The 24,969-nt window shown below is 37.9% G+C and overlaps 1 protein-coding gene across 11 annotated transcripts in view; it reads right to left on the bottom strand.

The window, feature by feature from the left end:
* The window catches only part of RBMS3 (RNA binding motif single stranded interacting protein 3), a 623,837-nt gene that overhangs the window by 335,220 nt on the left and 263,648 nt on the right, over positions 1-24,969 (bottom strand). For all 11 annotated transcript variants that reach the window (XM_036332820.1, XM_036332827.1, XM_036332828.1 and 8 more), the window contains exon 4: positions 19,612-19,703. In XM_036332820.1, coding sequence (XP_036188713.1) covers positions 19,612-19,703 — 92 coding nt within the window. The remainder of the gene's footprint in view (positions 1-19,611; positions 19,704-24,969) is intronic.

Raw genomic sequence — 24,969 nt, 5'->3', positions numbered from 1 at the left:
GCAGCTTAGGCCTGTTCCCTGCTGGCAAGTGGACATCCCCTGAGGGCTCTAAGGCTGCCAGAGGGATGTCTGACTGCCAGCTTAGGCCCATTCCCCTGAGGAGCAGGCCTAAGCCAGCAGGTGGACATCCCCCGAAGGGTTCCAGACTGTGAGAGGGCACAGGCCGGGCTGAGGGACACCCCCCCCCCAGTGCACAAATTTTTGTGCACAGGGCCTCTAGTAAGTGGGTACATAATTATCCCCATATTAAAGAGGAAGAAATTGAGATGCAAAGAGATTCAGTGACATGTTTCAGTTTATACAGCTGGTAGGTGAGACCCAGGAAGTAGACTCTAGACCTTGTACTCATAACCCCCAAGCTGCACTATCTCTCAGGGAGTTAACATTGGAGAGTGTGCACCTGTGTTTGGATATGCACAGCAAGTATCTGCATATATATATATATATATATATATATATATATATATATATATGGAGCCTGTTAACAGTGATCACCTCTGGAGATGGATGAGGAGTGAGGGTTCACTTTATATTTCATACTCAGAACTTTTAATACTTTTACATTGAAAATACACTCCCTAGTATGTGTTTTAATGCACAATATGTGACAATTCTGATTTCCTACCCTGAAACCTGAACCGCAGAAATTTAAAAGTTGTCTATGGTGGTAGAGCTCCTGTCTTCCTGTTCCAGGCTCTGAAAGATTAACTTCACTTATAAACTCGTGAAGATTCTTTAATTTATCAATACCTGGGTTCTTCTGGTACATGAGATTGATTTTTATTGCTTTGTATAGTATGCCATTTTATGAGACACACATCAAACTCATTCAAATGGCCAGTCATTTAGCTGTCTGTTTGGTGTACATACGCATTCTGTCATGTACTGTGAGCAAAACACAGCCGAATTTAATCAGGCTGCTGTTCATAATTTAAGAGAGGGACCTCCAAATGACTCCTTTTTGGTACGCTTCTAAAAAGGTCAGGCACCAGCATGTTTTACCAAATAAAACTCAGGTTTGAAGAATATGCCTTCTAAATTGATTTTTACTACCTGGGCTATAATAAGTTTTACAGGGCTTCTTTGTTAAATTGCCCTGACAATTTCCATTTCCAGTTGCCTCAATCATATTAACAGAAGGTAAAGTTCACAAAGAGTAAAATATGTCACTGCACTGCATTTGGGCTTGGGAAATAGATCACACAACTGACAAACATACCGACATAATGTTTGGCATTCCCATTCTTGTTTTGCTTGGCATCGCTCACTCAGGGCGGGACAAGATGCCCTACCACAAGCGGAAGTATTTCATTACTCAAGACATAAAACACGTCTGTGCCAAGGACTTGACAAAGCCCATTAAATATGTGTGTATGTGTGTGTGTGTGTGTGTGTGTGTATCTATATATCTATATATCTATCTATCTATCTATCTATATATATATATTTAAAAGGATGGATTTTTTTTTTTTCCGCCAAAGAAAGGCAGAAAAGTCAGGGATGTGGGGTAGAAAATATGTGTGTAGAAACATTATTTCTTGTCTACTTAAAACAAGGGTAGAATTCCACTAGAATGCACGAATCCTCTACAGAATCATTTCTCCTAAACGATGATGCCTATGCACAGCTGTGCTCGGCAAGAGTAGGCGCAGAGTATTTTCTAAGTAATTAAAATAAGGTCAGATGGTTTCTGAAGGTGCGTTCATGAAAGATCCATAATCTCTCACTTGTTTTATGAGTCAGCATGTATTTCTTGAGCCCTTCTATACCAGCCACAGAACTAACACAAAGGGAGAGACTAGAAGTTAAGAGCCAAAATAAAAATGTTTTAAGTCTTTTGACATGATTATTATAGGAGGCTGGGAAGGCTCAAGAAAGAGCCAGGATGCCCTAACCGGTTTGGTTCAGTGGATAGAGCATCGGCCTGCAGACTGAAAGGTCCCAGGTTTGATTCCGGTCAAGGGCATGTACCTTGGTTGCGGGCACATCCCCAGTAGGAGATGTGCAGGAGGCAGCTGGTCGATGTTTCTCTCTCATCGATGTTTCTAACTCTCTATCCCTCTCCCTTCCTCTCTGTAAAAAATCAATAAAATATATTTAAAAAAAAGAAAGAGCCACGAGTAGAGGTACTGTCCCTCAAAGTGGTCATGAAAGAAGTGTTATCTACTCAGAGATCTGAAAAATGCTTTTGTGTATTCCTTCACCAAGGGGCATCAAGGTGGGTGGTAAGGACGAATTTTATGCATAAGCCTAGATTTATGAAAAGAACATGACAAATTGTGGTGACTGCTGTATAAAACTTTATTTCTTATGGGCATTTATCTTTATATTAGTTTTCCCCTGTTCTCTAGCTGATGGTTATGCATAAACCTGTCATATTCATTCTACACTGTACGTGCACTAATGTTAAGGTCCATATGTATCTTGAATCCACTTTTATCAGTTAATTTTCCATCACTACCATGGTGGCTGTCCTCAGATCAAGAAAATTAATCATCTAGAAAATATTTAAAATAACTTTTTTTAAAAAAAACTTCTTCTAGACTAGGCCTTGACTCAAAGTAACATTGATGTTTAAAAATTTATATGTCTGCTCCTGAGAGGAAAGTAAAATGTTTATAGCTGCAGACACGCAAACTGGATTAGGTCAAGTAAAGAGAAAAGCTCCATGTGCAGCTCAAAGCAAAGGCACTCTAGCGATTCTTGGCGACCACATGGGTTCAAGAACAATTCATTTTCCTTATTTGTGCTTCTTACCTCTGAGTAGATGCCACCTGACATCTGAACAGAAGGAAAGCTCTGCACATCTTGATGTGGACATTTACACATCCTACATCAGAGTCTGAGTTATCATGCTTAGCAAAAATTCTCAACGAGAAGTGTTCCTTCCAAAACCTCCCTGTTCAATCAGTCACCCATTAACTCAACAAATATTGACTCATCATCAGAAAATATGCCAGGACTTTGGCTAGGCACAGGAGAAACAATAGTCTCCCTATCCTCCAGGGTCTGTAGTGTGAGATATGAAGTGCTGAGGATTTTCCCTTGATAGGCACTGGTATGGCTTGTGTATTATTATAGTGGTAGTTAGCATACTGACATACTTCCACCCCTCTTGGAAAATAGTTACTGACCCAACCACCACACTCTACCCCCACACTGTCTGTCACTCAGACTCCCTGGTTACACTGACTCCTCTTCCGGGACCCCTAGAATCATCTTGTAATCCAGTTAATGCCTGGCACGGGTAAGGGGCATTCACGACCCCCTCTCCAGCTCAGTGGTCAGGATCCGGGATTCATTGTGAGTGACAATGACATACTGGCAATTAAATATCATGACTGTCATTCCTGTAATACAGGCCAACACTCCAGCCCAGTCTGCAGACTAGGGCCACCTATCTGAGGAGAATTTACAGAACAAAAATGTAGAGGCAGCATTTAGAGACTTATAACAATTTGACAGATTGGTTATATGTCAGTTAAAACCAATAATAATAGAAATGAAGCTTGTATTTTATACGGCCCTGCTCTCTTTTATTTCATTTTTATGATTACTCTTCAGAGAATTTTTACAAAGAGTATGATTAAACATAAAGAATACATAAATCAAGCATTTTATTTGCATAAAAGAGGACCCCTAGCTGCCCTTTAACAGTCTCCTTACCCAAGCAAGGAAGGCCAGAGACATATGCACACACAAAATATGCTGCTAAGCACACTGAATGTCTATCCTAGTTCATGGAACATTTGCATCTCCTGCCTCACAACTATTCTGGGTTAAAGTATAAATTAAGCAGTGCTTTTCCTAAGCAGTTCAGATGAATGGATAAGGGGCTTGTTGTAGCGTTGAGTTTGTATAAAAAACATGTATGAAACCTAGATTTTTGAGTGTAGGGGATTTGGGGATCTGGGTGAAAAAAGTGAAGGGACTAAGCAAAAAGGAAATAAAACCAACTCAGACACAGACAACAGTATGGCAATTACCAGAGGGAAAGGGAGTAAGGGGAAGTAGAAGAGGGTAAAGGGAGGACACATGGTGATGGAAGGAAACTTGACTTTGGGTGGTGAACACAAAATACAATATACAGATCATGTGTTACAGAATTATACACCTGAAGCCTATATCAGTTTGTTAAACAATGTCACCTCAATAAATTTAATGAATATAATAAGAAAATAAACCCTAGATGAATGACACCTCTAATTGAAAGACTACATTCTGTCATCCAAACAGTAACAGAACCAAATACCGATCCTGAGGCAATTAGCCTGGGAAATTTTCTGCAAAATTGTATAGTGTTGACTTGAAGCAGCATGTAATTCAGAAACAATGAAATTAAGGATGTAAGAAGAAATGAAGAAATACATCATGCCTCACCCCTTGATATTCCATTACCATTATCACTCTTACTTTTAAGTCATTTTTCTCCAGGTAATTCTCAATTATTTTCTTGGAAAGATTTGAATTTGATTTTAACTGAGGGTACTCTATCCAATATTAAAATACATTCACAAAAATGAAAAACTTTAAAAAATTAGTTAATAATATCTTGGAAATGTAAGCAATACAGCAATTCTAGAATCCCAAACAGGATGCCTGCCATTTTCCAACACATATTAGCACACAGACTTTAATATAATATTGAGTTGAGATGTGAAAAGAATGTCATTTTTTCTCTTTCAGATTATTATATATATATATTATATACTATATATTTGGGAGAGGAATAGAGAGATAGAAACATCAATTATAAGAGAGAATCATCAATCAGTTGCCTCCTGCATGCCCCCTGCTAGGGATCTAGCCCACAACCTGGCCATATGCCCTGTCAGGGACTTGAACCAAACTGTGACCTCCTGGTTCATAGGTCGATGCTCAACCACTGAGCCACACCAGCTGGGCTCAGATTATTTTAATTTACCTTGTATGATTTGCCTATTTCTTTGATTGACTATTAAAGAATAGTTGTGTTTTACACGAATAACTTAGCCCTAATATAGTTTGAGTCCCCACCACAATTTAAAGAAAAAAATAACATATGATGGGTAGAATGTTTTCTCTCATGTATTTTTCCTTAAACACTGACATCAGCAACATTTGTCTGCACGTGAGCTCTAGAAGATGAAAGAATGAATAAACAAATAGAAAAGGAATAGTACAGAAAAACTCAGAAACAGATGTGTTTATTCTGGCTGTTGTTTTTTCTCAGGTCCACTTACGCCTGGTTGTGATTTTACACTGCATACAAAAAAATACAGTCATATGTTCTGCTCATAAAATCAACCCCAGTTCTTATAAGAAATTACACACGGCAGCTTCACATGGATGCTTTGTACTTGAGAAAAGATTCCTATAATATGAGCAAACCATTCCAGCTCTGAGGCGAAATTCTATGTGCTACTGAAATCCTCTGGGGTCTAGTAAGACTTATGTTGAGGTTCAAAAGAAGTTAAATACACTTAAAAACCCTTGAGAACAAAATCCTTTGGTGTGCAAATGACATGGCCACAATGTCTATCAGCTTGTAATCCAAGTACTGATCCACATGCATTTACATACACTTTGATGTGAATCAGATTCCAATATAGTCTTTAACCATCAGTTGCAGGACCAGCCAAAAGGAATGCTGCCTAACACCATTGAGTTTGTGTTGAGCAAAAATCAGAAGTGAGAAAAGACGGTCATCCTTGACCTAATTTATCATTATGCAACCCAAAGATATCAGACACAGACATTTCACAGCCTAGTAGTATTGATGCATGATTCAACACAACTATTTCCCAAGAAAGGTAAATTACTGTATATTGTAAACTGAGTTTCACCAAAACTAGTAACTCCCGAGAAACCTACACACTGCCACAAAGCAAAAAGGAAACCTATGTTGTTTTATATATTAACAAAACCAGAAAAAAAGGAGACAGCAGTCTTAACTGGTTTGGCTCAGTGGATAGAGCGTCAGCCTGAGGACTGAAGGGTCCCAGGTTCGATTCTGGTCAAGGGCATATACCTTGGTTGCGGGCACATCCCCACTAGGAGGTGTGCAGGAGGCAAATGATGGATGTTTCTCTCTATAAAAAAATCAATAAACATTTTTTTTTTAAAAAAAAGGAGACAGAAGACCTTATAACACAAAAACTGCTACAGCAGACCAGCTCCTCACTAGTTATTTCAACATCCTTGGAAGTGCAATGGGCATGATAGCAGTATTAGCATAAAAGACATAGATCATCAATGCCTGTACACTGGACATCATGCATTATGCCCATCCATTAAAATTGGAATTGGGAGAATATTCAATACCATAGAATCTGAACTGCAAACCAAGTATAATAGATCTCCATGCTTTATTCTTACTGGTTCATCAACTTGTGAAGCAATGTTCTATCATCTCCCATTTCTACTTTCTCTATATTCTTCTTGAATAACCCTTGTTATCTGTATCCAGTCTCAACCCCATTTTCTCTTCCACAAGGGTCTGCCATGAAGTACAAGAAGTACATAGATGGTTCCCCTATCCACACTGTATTCTGGAATCATCAGTGTGTAGAGTTACATAGAGCATTTATGAATTCACTGCCTTTAGGATTCTGGAAAACTCAAAGGAATTCCTATAACATTATACATATTATTCTGCTGATTGAAGTATAGAATAGTTTGGAGATGGGGACTTGCCTATATTAAAGCACAGTACATCATTACACTGGTGTATGGATCTTTGCACTCTTGGGTCAATGTTAACATTTCAACATGTGAAGTACTTTTAGTATTTTTCTTTAAGAATTTATATTTTGCACAGATGCTCCATTTAGTCCATAACTTGTTTTTTTGGATTGCAAATAAACAAAAGTAAATGAGGATAAACAATTTACAAAAACATAAGCAGAATATAAATGTTACAGTTAAATATTTAGAGAAGGAATAACACCATAATCCTCAATACAAGTTATAAAAACTAGCTATGGTATAGATGTAGTGTATGCATAGAGAGAAAGGGAGAGAAAGGGATAGAATAAACTAGAAACAGTAAAAGAGTCATTATAAGGTTTATTTCTGCTTTATTTTGGGGGGAGTAAGTCAGCATAGCCCAAAATACCAAAATACTTCCAAAAGAACCTAAGTTTTTCATTTATCATTATTTTCTACCCTTTTTCAAAAGACATGGTGGTAGACAAATGCCAGTCAAATTTCCAATACTCTATTGGTCTACCCCTGAAGGGAAACTAATGTTCTCTATCTACTAAAATGGATCATGAAAAAGGGAACAGAGGCATTTCCTGAAAAGTTCTAATATTCATAGTAAATGATCGAGAAGAAGCCTAATCAGATAGGATTTCAGAACTCTAATGGAAAGAAATTTCAATCATCAAAAATTTATTATCTGGGCTCATTTGCAGGGACTGCAGTACAATAAGTATTTAATCAGTTGGTTTCTATTTTTCAGTGGAATTAATTGTTCTGTCTCTGCAAGAGTGTTAACTTCTTGGAAGCCCATGATGAGCAATACAATATACACATGATGAATTACAGAATTGTATACTAAAACCTATATAATTTTTTATTAACCAATGTCACCCCAATAAATTCAATAAAAAGAAATAAGGTTTCTCAACCTCAACATTACCATAAGGTAAAGATAAAGATGAACCAGGCATGAACTCTGGCCCCAAGGTGAGTAGGTCATTGGACTATACTGAAAAATGGAAGTGGTATGAAGGCTTAAGATTGAACTGTGAAAGAAATTCAAAAAATAAAAAGGTATGATCAATTATTATTTAGTATGACATGTTATACAGTGGTTCTCAACCTGTGGGTCGCGACCCCTGAAAATACATCCTGTATATCAGATATTTACATTATGATTCATAACAGCAGCAAATTACATTTATGAAGTAGCAACGAAAATAATTTCATGGTTAGGGGTCACCACAACATGAGAAACTGTATTAAAGGGTTGTGGCATTAGGAAGGTTAAGAACCACTGTATTAAAATGTTAGTTTCCAGTAAGTCATCCTATAGTTTCCTATCATTTAGAAGATGCAACATAATTCATAGTAGAAAGGTAGGTATCTATCTACATATGCAACTTATAAAGGTAGTAATCAAGGACAACAAAAGTGAGTTAAAATGCATTGATGACATTACATGGCCTGGAATACTCATTCTAAAATAAGGTTTCTCTATAGGTTAAAAGGGGATAAGTGGTGATGGAAGGGGACTTGACTTGGGGTGGTAAGCACATAATACAATATACACATGATGAATTACAGAATTGTATACTAAAACCTATATAATTTTATTAACCAATGTCACCCCGATAAATTCAATAAAAAGAAATAAGGTTTCTCAACCTCAACATTATTGACTTTTAGACCAAATAATTCCTTGTGTCGTGTGTGTCTGACTGGGGTGAGGTGTTGCTCTTTGTATTGTAGGGTGTTTAGCAGCTACCCTGGCCTCTACCTTCCCCCAGTTGTGATAACCAAGTATGTTTCTAGATATTGCAGTTGAGAACCAGTGCTCTAAAGCATCTTTCAGATACTAGCTTAGATGCCACTACGTCCTGGAAAAGATTCCTGGATATCCAGGTGAAATATATTGTCTCCATTATGTGCTGACAAGTGGAGACATCACTGATTAACTATTCACCATGTATAACAATTACTTAATTACTTGTATGTACATTCCTATGGACTGTGAATTTGATCTGTAATTGTATTTTATCCACCATTGGTTCTCCTCATACTAGATACCCTGTACATATATGTTGAGTGAATCAATGAAGGAAGGAAGGTAGGTAGCTGAACTGACCAACATAGCACGGGAGGACGCTTTCATGCATCATAAGATGCCAGTTGCACCTTTCCACGCAATGTGATCATTAAAAATGTCTTCAGACATTGCCAGATAGTCCTTGGGCGAGGAGGGCATTACCTCTGGTTGAGAACCACTGCTCTAAAGATTGTACAGAGAAATGGCAAACACTTAGTAAAGTTCAGTTTTTTTATAGAAACATTTTACAGTGCTTCCACTGCCCTAGTCAATAACTCATATAATAATGGCTTTGGAATCAGACATAAGATGAGACCCTGACATCTAGTTGGCTGTATGACCTTGACTAAGTTAAACTTTTTGTGCTTTAATTTCTTCATTTGTAAAACTGGAACAATAATAACCGCCGAGAGAGTTCTTTGATTCAACAAATATTTATTATTACCTGCTACCTGCTTGGCAGACACTGTGCTTGGTTTGGAAGGTACAGTATACAGTGGTGGCAGGAAGCATTAGAGTCTTTGCACTTATAACTATTACACTTTAGAGTGGGAGAGGGATAGAATATAATTGCCTTTAATATAAAATTTAAGTTACTAATTATGAAGATAGATTCTAGAAAACTGAGCAAGATTCTATGAGACCATATAAAAAGAGCAGCATGACCTAGACAGGGGTGTCATTAAGATTTTCAAAAGGAACTGCCATTTTAACTGTTCCTTGAAGGATATGTGAAAGGGGAATAGGAGGAGAAGGGTGGGAGGATTCAATGAGACAGAACGTGAAAGCATAGCACAAGGCTGCCTGATGCTCTACAGAAAATCAATGAATGCAAGCAATGAATTATAAATAATCAACACTATCACTGAGAAAATTAACAGATAGGAATAGGACATTAAGCAAAGTGACATCTGATTTAGTATCTTTCTCACAAGTAAAAGATATTCACAATTCATTTTTACAGAATACTAAACTAACAGTTTTATGAGAAAAATATGACAATATAGTGTTAAAATGAAAAGATCCTTTTGCAATCTAGAATGTTGGCGACTTTAATATCTTGACATTCTAGGTATACAATTTTCCAGTGTACTGTATATTATGGTTAAATTCTTCCATTGGAGTATAACATGGATTAGCATGCAGTCTGGTTTATAAAGCCTTACTATTCCACTGTGCTAACAGTCCCTATAAGGGCTCCAGCCATCAGTTAAATAAATCATCTGGCTGGGAATGGAGCATTTACATATGCATGAGTTACTAATTTCTTGGACATTATAAGCCATGAGGTGGTTTCCTGTGTGCTAGCAAATGCTGAGGTGAACCTTGATTGCCAAAATTGCACATTTTAAACATTAATTCATGGACCATTTCCTCCATCTAAGATATAATAACATTCTCTATCTGTAATCCTTCTGTCAAATGGACCTATCAGACATATATAGAATGTTCCATCCAACAGTAATGGAATATATATTCTTCAAGTGCACACAAAACATTCAATGAGACAGAACGTGAAAGCATAGCACAAGGCTATGCTTGGATAGTTCATATGACTGATCACAAAATAAGTCTAATTTAAGAAGATTGAATCATACCAAATATCTTTCCCAACCACAAAGTTATGAAACTAGAAATTAATAACAGAAGGAAAACTGGAAAATTCACAAATATGTGGAAATTAAACAATACATCACTGAACAACCAATGGGACAAAGAAAGAAATTAAAAGGGAAATGAAAAGACCTTTGGAGCAAACAAAAATGGAAATATCACATACTGAAATTTATTGGAATCAACAAAACAGTTCTAAGAAGTTTATGGCAAACACATACTTTAAGAAAAAAGAAAGATCTAAAGCAAACAATCTAACTTTACACCCCAGGGAAATAGAAAAAGAACAAAATAATCCCAGAGTTAGTACAAGGAAAGAAATAACAAAGATCAGAGCATATATAAATGAAATGAAGACCAGAAAAAACAATAAAGAAAGATCAATGAAACTAAAAGCTGGTTTTTGAAAAGCTAAACAAACGACAAATATGTAGCTAAACTAAGAAAAAAGAAGAGAAGTCTCAAATAAATAAAATCCTAAATGAAATAGGATTTAAAAAAATATAAATGGGGATCATAAGATACTACTATAAATAATTATATGCCAATACATTGGATCACCTAGAAGAAATGGATAAATTGTGAAAAAACACAGAACCTATCAAGATTGAATCTTAAATAAAATAGAAAATTTGAAAAGACCAACTAATTACTAGTAAGAATATTGAATCAGTAATCAAAAACTTCTCAACACAGAAAATCTCAGGACCAGATGATCCCTTGGCGAGTTCTATCAAACATTCAGAGAAAAATTAACACCAGCCTTTCTCAACTCTTCCAAAAACTTGAAGAGGTGAGAGAACATTTTACCAAGCCAGAACATTTTACCAAAATGCTCCAAGTCATTTTACCAAGCCAGAATTATCCTGATAACATGCTCAATACAAACACTACAACTTCTTCTTCTATTTTCAATGGGATTATAATCTACATGTGACAAAGTGATGCTTATAATTAGGTCCCCTCACTTTACAACAATGGTGACCAGAGAAAGGATCTGCTTTCAATTTTAAGAACAAATTATTAAAGACATGCATGAAGACTGTTCATTATGAGATTTCTCCATGGTATATCAAGAAATGAGATACTGATTGAGATCAGCCTGTGGATGCATTCCCTTCAGAGAGGCAAGATGAAAGAGTTGGTATTTCTAGCAAATTGAAGAAAACTTGTATTACACATATACCCTAGGGCAGTGGTTCTCAACCTTCCTAATGCCGCGACTTTTTAATATGGTTCCTCATGTTGTGGTGACCCCCCAATTTCATTGTTACAAATTGAACATAATTAAAGCATAGTGATTAATCACAAAAACAATATGTAATTATATATGTGTTTCTGATGGTTTTAGGCGACCCCTGTGAAAGGGTCGTTCGACCCCCAAAGGGGTCGCGACCCACAGATTGAGAACAGCTGCCCTAGGGTAAAAAAAGTATCTCGCCACCGGATAGAGTCTCCAATATATGACACAAATTAAGGTGAGTGTTTTGTTGATTTTTGTTTTTGTCAAATGCTAGGAAAGCAGCAAATGTTATTAGAGTACATGCCCACTATTTCACTTAAGAGGATACAGGGGAGTCCTTGGAGAAGTAGAGTGGTACTCACATTAAGTGGTACTCACTCAGATTAAGTAAATCATTTGGCAGAAGCTAATATAAATATAAGTTCAGAAGACACTGCTTCAGAAATGTCAAATAATTAACAAAAAGGATTAAGACTTCCTGACAATTTCAATATTGGGGTTTGAATCCTTGCATTGCCCAATCAGATCAGAAGAAAAAAGAGCCAAGTTGACATAGTTCAACAAAGCAGACTTTCACGAACATTTTACAGGTACATAAATGACCAACCACTAGTATTGCTTTTATTGACAACTTCAAAAATCTCAGTCACCAGGAAAATAATACTTGGTGTTTGTTAGAGATGTTCTGTTCAAAATATGTTCAACAGGAGCACGTGACACAAACATTCATTTTAGAAAATGAGATAGCAAGGTTTTCATTACATGGCATCAGTCATCAAGAGTAATGAACTGTTAAAACCAACATTGAACTGCCATTCTTTGGAATTAGTTATTTAATGTGCATTCCACAATAGCGGTATATGTATCTTGTCATATCTTTACATATGGCAATACAATAGAACAGCATAATTTGCAGTTAAATTTTGAAAGAAAGTATTTACTGACTCAATTAAGATTTGGCTCATATGAAAAATGTACTCAGAGAAATGCACCATTAGAATGACTGGAAACAAGAAAACCTCCACATAAAACAAAAGGATAAGTGATGGTGGCATACCGCCTATTACTAAGAAGAAAGTACAGATATAGATATAACACAACCTAAACATGTTAGCTCACTAAAAAGTCTGCTCTATTTTGAATGACCAAAGACATTTTTCATAATAATCTCTTAAACATATTATAGTTTACTTTCATAATTTCTTTTCGATTTCTGTTCAAATGTCACTTCATCAGAGAGACTCCCTGGCCACGCTATCTAAAATGCATGCCGGCTCAACCTTCTATCTCCATCCTCATCTTCTATGTATTTAGTATCCCCATCCTGCTTTGTCTTTTAACCACTTCTTACCACATAACATATCAATTTGTTTACCGTCTGCCTTCCACTAGTAGAATGTGATCACAAAACTTTGTTCGATTCAATGCCATCTACACTAATAAAAGAGAAACATGCAAATTGGTGTTACTCTGCTACGCCCAACAGCCAATCAGAGTGACTATGCAAATTAACCCAACAAAGATGGCAGTTAATTTGCATACACAGGCACAGAGTGAAGATTGAAGGCTCCAGCTGGAGTGAAGACTGAAGACTGAAGAGGCTTGGCATCTCTGCTGCAGCTGGACCAAAGGCCTGGATCCTGGGTGCCGGAGGAAAACCGTTGCCGGCAGCCAGGGGAAGGAAGGCCTATTGCGCGAATCTTTGTGCAATGGGCTTCTAGTATCTTTAGAATGTAGAATAATCTATTTTTAAATTTTCACCTCAGGACATACTTAGAGAGAAGGGAGGGAGAGAGAGAAAGAGAGGGAGAGAGGGGGGAGGAGGGGAGGGAGGGAGGGAGGGAGGGAGGGAGAGAGAGAGAGGGAGAGAGAGAGAGAGATGCCTGCCGTTACAACAGAATAATCTTGGTACACAGTAGGCTTACAACATGAGTTAAGAGAGTAGGAGAATTAAAAAAAACACAATTCCAACCTAAGGCCATAGCTCTCATCTGCCTGGGAAATACTGGTATTTTTGAGTGTATATAAATAATAGTATATAGGCTTCTCTGATCTTTTTATCTTCTTGGAAAAGAAAAATACCTGAACATTACTCTTGGTATATTAGAATCTGAAGACAGCACTTATCCATCATTACATCATGTATTGATTGAGTCTCCCACCTGGCCTCAAAAAGCAATATCTTTCCTATCATCCACTGAAGTTGCCCTTGAACAATGCCTCTCTCCTACATGAGAACCTTTGAGAAGCTTCCCTGTTTGGCTGGTTTACTAGTAGGCTCCATCCCATTGTAGTGACCCATGAACACAAGATAGCCTGTTTACTCTCATATACCCAGGAATCTTAAAAGCAGAGACTATAAATATTGCATTAGACCATAAGAGTCTGGTTGAAAAAGCCTAGCACATGGCTCTGCATTGCAAAAAGTAGCTTTGGTAGACAACAAGCCACATCATGGGGATAATGGTTGAACTTTAAAAAAAAAAAAAATTCTAGAATAATCTGTGTATTAGGCCCATCCTTCATTAATGAAATTTCTACTACTAGAATATAACTGTTAGGGTTATGCATTAACCACTGAGGTGATATATTTTATAATTAACAGAATTTATTTTCATATATTCATTGATTTTTCACTTTTTATTTCTTACAATATCAAGTGAAAAAAAATCCACTCTTTTTTTTTTTTTTTTTTTAAACAAAGAGAACTACTATTATAGTCATTGATTTATAGGAGAGAATTCCTTTCTCTGGTCCCAATCTGGTTCTCTGCCCTAGTTGATATGTGTTTTTATATTATCCCTGATGTACTTGACATTCTCTTGAACATGTGGTCTCTTTTTTATAATCACTTAAGTTTGATCTATTCTACATATCCTATGGTGTGGTGAATCACCTTTGGTAATTAGAATCACAGTCCTAGTAGTAGACCTGACAAAACTTTCTACAAAGGCCCTGTAAAGAGGGTGACTCCTCTGGGGGCCTTTCCTCTAGAAACAGACATGTTTTTGTTTTTGTTTTTTTTGGTTTTTTTTTTTAATTCTCTTTGGAACTGACAGAAAGCAAATACGGAGGCCTGCTAAGTTTGTGAGAGCTCACGGCTTTGCGGGTAATAATTGATAACTGTTCAATATATAGAATCCTTCTAGGGCCTAGAAACTTACATCCAAGAAAACTCAGCTTCTAAAGCTGTACAGTTCTCCAGTGAGGCCTCAATGAGGCAATGGGGGATAATGGGCAAGGGAATTCTATTCCTCCCAACAGTATTCGATATGTACATCAAATAAGCAATCAGTGATTTCCATTTGTTTCCCATTCTCTCTGTTTCTAAATGGCAGTCTTCCTTTAGTTTCATGTATCCTGTTGTTTCTCTATGATTCAAAATTATGGGAGTTCAGATAATCTGTCTTATAAACATATTGGCTGCTAAACCATAAGGGCATCCATGTCTGGGCCAGTTGGAAATGATGGCATCACTAGATGTGATTAGAGGGTGAGGCGTTAAAGTAGACTCCCCAAGGGAAGGAATGAGTGCATGCCACCCAGGATGTATAAATGGGAAGAATGGTGTTATTGATGTTTAATAGCCCAAAAGATAGACTACTCTTACTTTTCTGTACTAGAGGCAAAGAAACTAAATTATTCATCATTACAGACTCTCTTGCAGCTAAGAGAAATCCATGACTCAGCTTTGCACGTTGGTAGGTGAACACAAGATCCTGAGTTAGAATTCTGGGAAAGCTTTTAAAATGACAGAATCAGCCAGAATGGTGCTTGAGCCTTTTGTCCTTTTCTTTCCTTTTTATTTTTATTCAATGAATTGGGGTGACATTGGTTAATAAAATTATGTAAGTTTTACGTACTGGCAAAACTGGAGCTACAACAGCTGGAGCTTTAGAAAGCAACATATGATATGTATGGATGAAAGCCACTAATAACGAATGGCAAAGCAGCCTTGATTTTGATATTACCCCAAAGCATTTGCCCTGAACTGCAGATCGATGGCTATCTTATTCATAAGTAAGATAAACACTTAGAAGGTTAGGCTATTGTTAGTTGGATTTCTTAGCTCTCTTCTTTTTAAGTGTACAGAGACATATTATTTAGCCAATGACTTCTTTTAAATACCAATTTGTCAACAAATACGAATTAAGCAATAATTCATCCAGTAAGTGATAATTGATTAATAATGTATAACCCTTAACATGAATGAACGTTTTCTGTATACTTGGCAAGAATAGTAACAGCCAATATTCTCAACCCAGAGCTGTAGCAATCCAAGGAGAAAGGTTAAATTTTAAAAATTCAGAAAAAGGAAGAAGTTAATTCAGTCTTGATTCTCTAACACCTAGTAAAGTGCCTGGCACTTAGCAGGCAAGAAACATGTTTACTAATTGATACTACTTATTATAGTCCTCAAAAAACTGTTTTGTAATAACATAACACTTAAAGCATATATGATAAAATGTTCAGCAACAAATGTGAATTTAATGCATAACAACATTTACTGAATAACTAACATTTACTGAATTTTGGTATAATGTAAGTACTATGCTAAATTCTTTGTGTGTTTTTAAAAATTAATTCTCACAGTAGTACCATAATGTAGGTATTATTAGGGACTTTCAGAGATATTTAAATAACTTGGCTAAGGTCATAGAGCCAGGTGGTGTTCTGAGCCAGTATTCAAGGACAAGTTTCCCTCCCTCCAAACCTATGCTCTTAACCACTATGTATTACTAACATATTCTATATCTGCTCTCCTAAAAGAAACACATCCTTTGATCCCTCAAAACCCTTCTTGGCAGAACAGCAAGTATACAGAAAATGTTAGTCCATGTTAATGGTTATACATTATTAATCAATTACCACTTACTGGATGATTTATTATTTAATTCCTATTTGTTGACAAATTAGTTGAATTTTTCATATGCACACATTGGAATAAGTTAGCTAAATAAAGTGATTCACTTGGAAGGTTTCATGTTCACTCTAGGCTCCTATTGGGAACCTAGATTATTTGCAGCATTTTTGCTTTAAAATCCAGGAGGTGTACCCATCACAGCCTGCATAGTAGGGTATTGATAAGAACAAGGATGCAGGAGGCAATTCACTGGACACTTAAATGGCAAAAAAATATAGTGCAGTTTCACACAGCCTGCAGACTGCAGGTTTATATGATAATAAATAATAGCTTTCACCAGGACAAAGGGAAAAAACGCCATGAAATCCAATAGCTCAGTGAGAAATCTGCTAATACAGGTGGTCAAGCTTGTTCCATTTCATTGTCAAAGGGAGGCTATTTATTTGCTTCTGGGTAGTTAAATTACAAAGTCATTTACTGCTGAAAGTTTTCCAGTAGGCAGATGTGGATCTAAAGCCCAGAGCTTTAGATCCAAAGTTTGCGAGAAAAAGGGGAATAAGAATTTATTCCACAGACAGCATAATTGGTAAAGTAGAAATCTTTCAGCAACTCTAGAAGTAAAATAAAATAATGAAATAAAAGAAAGTACGTATCTTTAAACATTCCAGGTGGAACCTCCTTACTGTGTACATTGGGCATGAGCTAAGAACCAAAATGCTAGCTCTCCTAAATAATTTTCTTAGAGACTCCTTAAAATATTTTCTCTTTGATAATTTCCTGCTTAGCTGAGATGTCAGTGACGGAGATGGGTGTGTCTGTGTGTAAAAGAGAGAAAGAGAGAGAGAGGGAGAGAGAGAGAGAGAGAGAGAGAGAGAGAGAGAGAGAGAGAGAGAGAGAGAGAGAAAGAAATCGAGTTCTTGTGCAGCAGAATGCTGAGAAATAGTGGGGAAATATTCACAATGGCTCCTTGGTAGTTATAAAATTAATGGCAACTTTCTTTTTCTGTTGATCCAATAAGTACCACATATGTATTCTCAGACCATTTGAAAACTGGAGATTATGCACACTGTATTCATTATTTCTAAATTGTCACAAACTAGTAATTTCCAAAATTTGTTAGTTAATCAATAAAATTGATCAAATATACAATTTTTATAAGCATTTGTAAATTTCTTGTAAATAAGGGTTTCCTTTAGGTCCCAATTTTGCATATGCCTAACACCTACAGTTTTATCACTTGTTTCCTAGGTGTAAGTTACTGCTTAAGTCACCAAGTAACTTAATTCTTTGCCAGGTAAGTTTTAAACCAAGACATGTACATAATTTTCTTATTAATTGTGAATATTAACTTCATCAATCTTAGCTTGTGACCAAATTCAAAGCTTCCACGCATAATCCAAATGAGGAATACATTACACAGCTGAAAGAATTCAAACTCTAATTTATATTGCCTTGAAAACAATTAATGAGTCATAAAGAGCAATGAGTCTATCAAAGTAATCTATGTGTGAAGTGACCCACAACAAAAGGTTAACAGATATTGATGGTATCAGTTTGCTAGAAGACAACCGAAGATGAAGAAAACCAAATATCCCAAGTCTAGGTATCTGAACTTAAAAATGCAAAATGTTCTCAGTGAATGTTAGCCATCCTAACAAAATTCCAATGACTGAAAATTTGATGACTCTGTCATGATATCACTCAGCTGTTATGGCAATAATTAAGAGTATGTGTATACATGCATATGACATAAATGCATTTCAAGATCTGCTGGCTCTTCTACCTAACTTTTGAGAATTAGAGATAAACAAACTCAAACAGAAATAATCGGAAAAAATATTTTAAAACTTAAGTTGCATGTAAAACAAATACAAAATGACTATTATTTTGAAGTAAATATGTACCAAACATCTTTATGTCATAAAATTTTTAAAAAATTTAGTTGGAAATACAGATTTACAGACTTCGGAAAGAACATATAGAGCAGTGGTTCTCAACCTTCTGGCCCTTTAAATACAGTTCCTCATGTTGTGACCCAACCATAATACTATTTTCGTTGCTACTTCATAACTGCAATGTTGCTACTGTTATGAATCATAATGTAAATATTTGATATGCAGGATGGTCTTAGGCGACCCATGTGAAAGGGTCGTTCGACCGCCAAAAGGGTCGCGACCCACAGGTTGAAAACCACTGATAGAGAATCCCGTGTACCTCTCACCCTGTTTCCCCAATACGTATTACATATTATGTAATAATAGCACAATATCAAAACCAAGAAATTGATATTAGTACAATATGTGTGTATAGTTTTGTGTCATTTTATCACACCTGTAGATCCTTATTACCATCACTGCGATCAGGATACAAAACTATTATATTTTGTTTTATTTATTTTCTTGAATATAAAAATGCATTATCATTTCAGATAGGAAGTTCCAGACTATTTGTTCTACATAGCAATAAATGAGTGTTGAAAATTATTCAAACCTTGGAAATTATCATCTAGCTAAACTCTACAAAGGCCAACGTGAAATTCTAGCCAAACAGACAACAAACCCTTTGGTTAACCTCAGTTCCTTGCACAGATGAAGCATCACCGTCATTCGGCAATCAGCTCTCCCCAACATGAGACAGCAATTTTTCTCACACTGTTTATCAAAGACAACTAGCTGCGTACTGGACTACTCCAATACTATTTCCTGCTGGAAGTCCTGGACACACACGAACACACACCACACACCACACACACACACACCACACACCCACGCCCACCCACACCCACTACCTTTTATCTTTAATGTCATAAATAAAGTTTTAATTAGGACCCCCACTACCTTTTTCAGGCAAACCAGAGCACCCCACAAGTGCCCTTAAGTCACCAGTGACGTTACCATAACAAAAGAGCACACAAACAAACATACTTGCAACAAACAAACAAACAAACAAAATAAACCAGCCAGAGTCTTCTAAGCCAAACTTACTGTAGGGTTTCTTCTTTTCCCTACCAAGTAAATATCATCCAAATTGTTGCAAACTGCAATGCGGATTCAGCTGCCAGCGATGGAGAAATATATATGATCACCAAGCAAACAACCTAAACCCCCCCAGTCTTACCTTGGCCATCTGTGCCTGCACCCCATTGGCCTTGAGAGACGCTACCGCTTTCTGGGCGGCTGCGGGACTGTCAAAATCCACAAAACCGTAACCTGTGGAAACACAAAACCCCTGTTAGCACTCGCAAGTAGCTGGCTCTCCTCCACACCGAGGGAAGGAGTGTTGGGGCTCTCACTTGCATAAAGGCTCTCCATCTCTGGTCCTTACCGTGTCTGGGAAAAATCACAAAATCATCAAAAAAAATGCGGTGGGCACCTAGCAGCAGCGCCTGAAGTCTGCGTCTGCCCGAACCCAGCAGCCTTTTTCTTTGCAGCCCCACGTGCTGCCCAGCCCGCTTTCCCCTGGGCCCACGTGCTCCCCGGCGCGAACTCTCTGATTGGGGGAACCGAGAACATCTTTACCTCCACTCACCTGTCTGTGGGCAAGCAAAAGTCAGCCAGGTGCTCCTGGTCTCGCTCAGCGGTTAATTTGCAACCTAGCAAGGTCTACAGAGTCTAGAGACCAGTGGTTCTCAACCTTGGCTGCACATTAGAATCACCTGGGAATCTTTTTAAAATCCTGATTTCTAGGCCTCATCCTCCGGAAATTCTGTTTCTTTGTTATGGGGTGAGGCCACAACATTAGTAACAAAGAAACAGAATTTCCGGAGGATGAGGCCCAGAAATCAGAATTTTAAAAAGATTCCCAGGTGATTCTAATATGCAGCCAAGGTTGAGAACCACTGGTCTAGATAGTAGAAGTCTGTGTACATCATTCTGGGGGTACCTATTTTTCATGAAGGGATGGAATACTGGAACTGTTGTAGAAGAAAAACTTCTGATTTAAATAAATTCTTAGCCTAAGCCAGCATGGCTCAGTGGCTCAGTGGTTGAGCCTCGACCTATGAACCAGGAGGTCATGGTTTGATTCCAGTCAGGGCACATACCTGGGTTGTGGGCTTGATCCCCAATGGGGGACATGCAGGAGGCAGCTGATCAAGGATTCTTTCTCATCATTGATGTTTTTATCTCTCTCTCCTTCTCCCTTCCTCTCTGAAATCAATAAAAGTATATTTAAAATTTTTTTAAATAAAATAGTAAGTCTTATGTTTTGGAGAGTGGGCTTACAGTCAGCAACCTGATTTAGACTAATTCGGTGAGTAAGGTGATAATACATTATTGAACCCTGTTCTATTTTCCTGAATGGATTTGTTGCAAGAATGAGAAACACAAAATGTTGAAAAATATTCTTTTTAGAGTTTCTCTCTAAAGTTAATTTTCAAAACCTCAAAAAAGTTGCTGTTAATAAAAGTTATGGCAGAACTTGACTATAGATATCACCAGCAACTTCAACAGTACCTGGCACACAGTAGGCATTCAATCAATACATGTTGACTACATGAGTTAATAAATGTTGTTAATGAGAGTTAGGGTTGGAATGTGGCTCCAGCTGATTCCAAAGCCCATGCTAATTCATTACAGGACCTTCTCGCTCTCAATCACAGCATAAGTAAATTATTTTAACTCTAAAGTGATCTGTGATAAACATAATGACATAGATATTCAGGCTTCTTATATAAATAAGGAGCTCGTTTTAAATTAAGTAAACACACCCATGCCACTTGTTACTGGAGTACAACCTGAAAAGGACACAAGAGTCACGTATACTGTTTACTGATTGTGTGCCTGTGCGTGTGGGGGGGTGGGGGAGAGGGTAGATACAGAGTGAGGCCAAATAAATAGCCAATAAAACAGACTAAATGCAAAAGAGATTTTGCATGTCCATAAAATAGCAGATATGAATCCAGGACTTAGCCTAACAGTAATGTAAGCTGCCAAGGATATTTAAAAACAAAAAAACTCAGGAATGAGTAGGAGGGCAGCTTTGTTTGGCACATCTAAAAACCCATCATATGTAACCTACGCCTCTTCTCATTTATTAGGCAGGGATTGGCTCTGTACTCTTTTACTTGCCTCATTTAGGAGTTTTGAGGTGAGCTACAAAGGCAACCTTGCTAACCATGCACTGTGACACCCCCCTCCAAACAAGCAAAGAAATGTGCAAGAGAATTCAATTACCGAGTTGTTTCTTTTAATTAACTTTTTAATTTTCTCCCCTCAAATCCCTCCTTCTTTTTTCCTCCCAGCGTGTTATCCTAAAATGAACTTGTTACCCAGCAGCATACCATCAAATGCTGCTGAAAAGCTGGGCAGAGTAGCTGTGAAGTTTGTATTTCTAATCCAAAAGAAAGCCTGTTCTATAAGTGCTACTAATTCTTCTCGTCCCACGAAACTCAAACTATCTGAATAACATGAGTAGCACCACCCACTAAGTTGAGTAAAATAGGCGAAAAAAGCCAGAATAAAGAGGGGGAAAGAACAAAATACATAAAGCATTAGAGTTAGAAGAAGCAGAACATAAACTAAAATGCAGATGTTTTCGCCTATGTATCAGAATGTGTGCTCGGTGGTTGCCATGTTGGCACCTGCTGAAACGCTCATGGCTTCACGGGCTATGGTCCTCATGTCCCTTCGGGTGTAAACATGACGAAACTGAGGCTAGGGAGAGGTGACACCAGTCACAGGCTGCCTAACTGGCAGCTCCAGGATTTGAAGCCAAGTCTGCCTACGCCCCCCCAACTATACCCTACAATGAACGGCTCCATACCCTCACTTTGAAAACTATGCCTTGTGGCCCCTGAGGTCCACCATGGAGAGAATGCAATCTTGAACATCTCTTGGATTTTGAAGTGAGGGCATGGAACAAAGCAGCTCCATTCAGTTAATGGAGTGGTTGGGTTCTCAGTAGAACTGGCTAAGTCAGGCACGCCCTTCCACCTCGTGCTTTGGCCACTCTTCCTCATGCATTCCCATGCTCATCTTTCACTCTATAAGGAAACGCCATGTCAGGCACTTTGCCAGGCATAGGGCATATCATAGTGAATGAAATAGTTCCAGTTCTGCCCGCCCAGCATGGCTCAGTGGTTGAGTGTAGACCTAAGAACCAGGAGGTTCCATTTCTGATCAGGGCACATGCCTGGGTTGGGGGCTTGATCCCTAGTTGGGGGGCAAGCAGGAGGCAGCCAATCAATGATTCTCTCTTATCATTGATGTTTCTCTCCCCCCTCCCCTTTCCTCTCTGAAATCAATAAAAATATATTTTAAAAAAATAGCTCCAGTTCCCATCCTTATACAGCATATAGTTGAGTTGGGGGATGGACATACATAAAATAACCATAGAAATGAATCTATACTGACAAAATGGTATGTCTCCCTTGAAAGAAAATGAGAGCATATACTATTGCATCTAACTACTGATCCTTTATTATTGAAAGTCATAAGGAAGCAGCATTTCTTAAATTATCACTTTAACTGGCTTCTGCTAAAGACTGAGTGGTTGTGGAGAAAGTGGGCAGCAAGAATGGAATCAGCAAGGCGACACAGAGGCAAATGGCAACTGGCAATGAAGCGAATGAAATGAGATGGATAATTTGAATTATACTTTTAAGTAACAGGAGTTGGTAATGGATTGACTTGGTTGGGAGTAAGGGGGCTACAGAGGACACGGACTATTACTGCCCTTTCTTGGCACAGGCCACTGGATGGCTAGAGATGTGATTTACTGAAATGGGGAGACTAGAGGAGGACCCAGCAAGGGAGAGGAAAAAGTAATGTATCAATTTGAGACACGTTGAGTCAGAAATTCCTGTGAAATATCTAAGTAAAAATGTCAAGTAGCAGTTGGAGTTTTTAGGCTGTTGCACAAACAAGGGGGTAAGATTGGATATGCAAATTAGGCAGTCAACACCATAAATATGTGTACAGAGATAGGAAATAGATTAAAAAATGCCTAATGTAAGCAGAAACAAAGGGTTCAGGTTTAGAGTTTGAACAACGTCAACATTTAGGTGTCAACTGAGAAAATGAGCGTGCAAAGGAGGTGGAAGGAGAATCAGAGAGGAAATGAAGAGGTAATAGGATGTCTGAAAGTCAAGTTTAGAAACTGTCCAAGGAGAGAGAGATCGGCTGTGCCAAATGCTACAGAGAATGAGGAATATGAGAGATTGGAAATGCTCAGATGTTCAGGAGCCTTAATGTAATTATTGTGATTTGCTTTAGGCAAGTGTGGGGATTGAAGCCTATCTGAGTGGAAGAGTGAGAGAGATGAGGAGGCAAAAAGAATGCTTACCAGCCTCATTGCCATGATCTTGCCTGGGATGGAGAATTAATAAACAGCTTTAGCCAGTGGGGAGTATGAAGTCTAATGAGCTGTCTGTTTAAAGATAGAAGATACTATGGTTTTCAGCCTTAGCTGCAAACTACAATCACATGGGGAGCTTAAAAAAAATACCATCGCCCAGGATTCACCCCCAAGAAAATTAAATCAATATTTTTGGGAATGTGGCCCAAATGTTTACACACACACACACACACACACACACACACACACACACACACACAGAAAGAGAGACCCTCGTGTGTTTCTGTGTGTGTGTGTATGTGTATAGGTATGTGTATATCTATTCCCTGCTGATTTCAATATGAAGCCCCGGTAAAGAACTACTGAGTATTTATTCAAATTATTCAAGAATTTTTTGTTGTTGTTGCACCTATTAAGAGATTGTTCTTGGTAATTTTGAATTAAAAAAAGTCAAGCAGATCCCTAGTTAGTTTGGCTTAGGGAATAGAGCATTGGCCTGAGGACTGAAGGGTTCTGGGTTCATTTCCAGTCAAGGGCACGTACCTCGGTTGCAGGCTGGATCCCGGCCCTGATCAGGGCATGTTTGGGAGATAAACAATAGATGTCTCTCTTTCACATTGATGTTTCTTTCTCTCTCTCCCTCCCTCCCTTCCACTCTCTCTAAAAATCAATGGGAAAAATGTCCTTGGGTGAGGATTAACAATAATAACAACAATGATCAAGCAGAAAGCAAGAGGTTAAAACTACAGGGGGACAAGGGGATAATTTCTATAAGAGGACCTATCCTTCACTCATTGTAACTGGAAGGGGGAAAAAAAGGCACTCTTGGTTACCAGGTGCTATTTATTTGTACTTCCCAGTGACTGGGACTCTACCTACTACACAGCCTGTGCTTGATACATATTTGTTGAAATTACTTGAAGGCATACTTAAAAGATGCGTAGGTACTTCATGGGAATACCTTGGAAATGAACTGATAAAAATGTCTGTTAATACATCTTGACTCTAAAGAACACTATAGATGCCAAGCAGTCACAGTTCTGGTTCAGCCCTGAACCCAGCAAAGCAGCCCCAGATTTCAGGACTGTTGCACTCTAGTACAGTGCTGCTTCTCTTCTCTCAGTTCTCCCTCCTCTGCCACCCACCAAATGTCACACAGAAGTGGACAACATCATGATG

This window comes from Myotis myotis, unplaced genomic scaffold (assembly GCF_014108235.1).
Source record: "Myotis myotis isolate mMyoMyo1 unplaced genomic scaffold, mMyoMyo1.p scaffold_m19_p_13, whole genome shotgun sequence".
Classification (NCBI taxonomy): domain Eukaryota; kingdom Metazoa; phylum Chordata; class Mammalia; order Chiroptera; family Vespertilionidae; genus Myotis; species Myotis myotis.
This window is presented reverse-complemented; position numbering and strand designations above follow the sequence as displayed.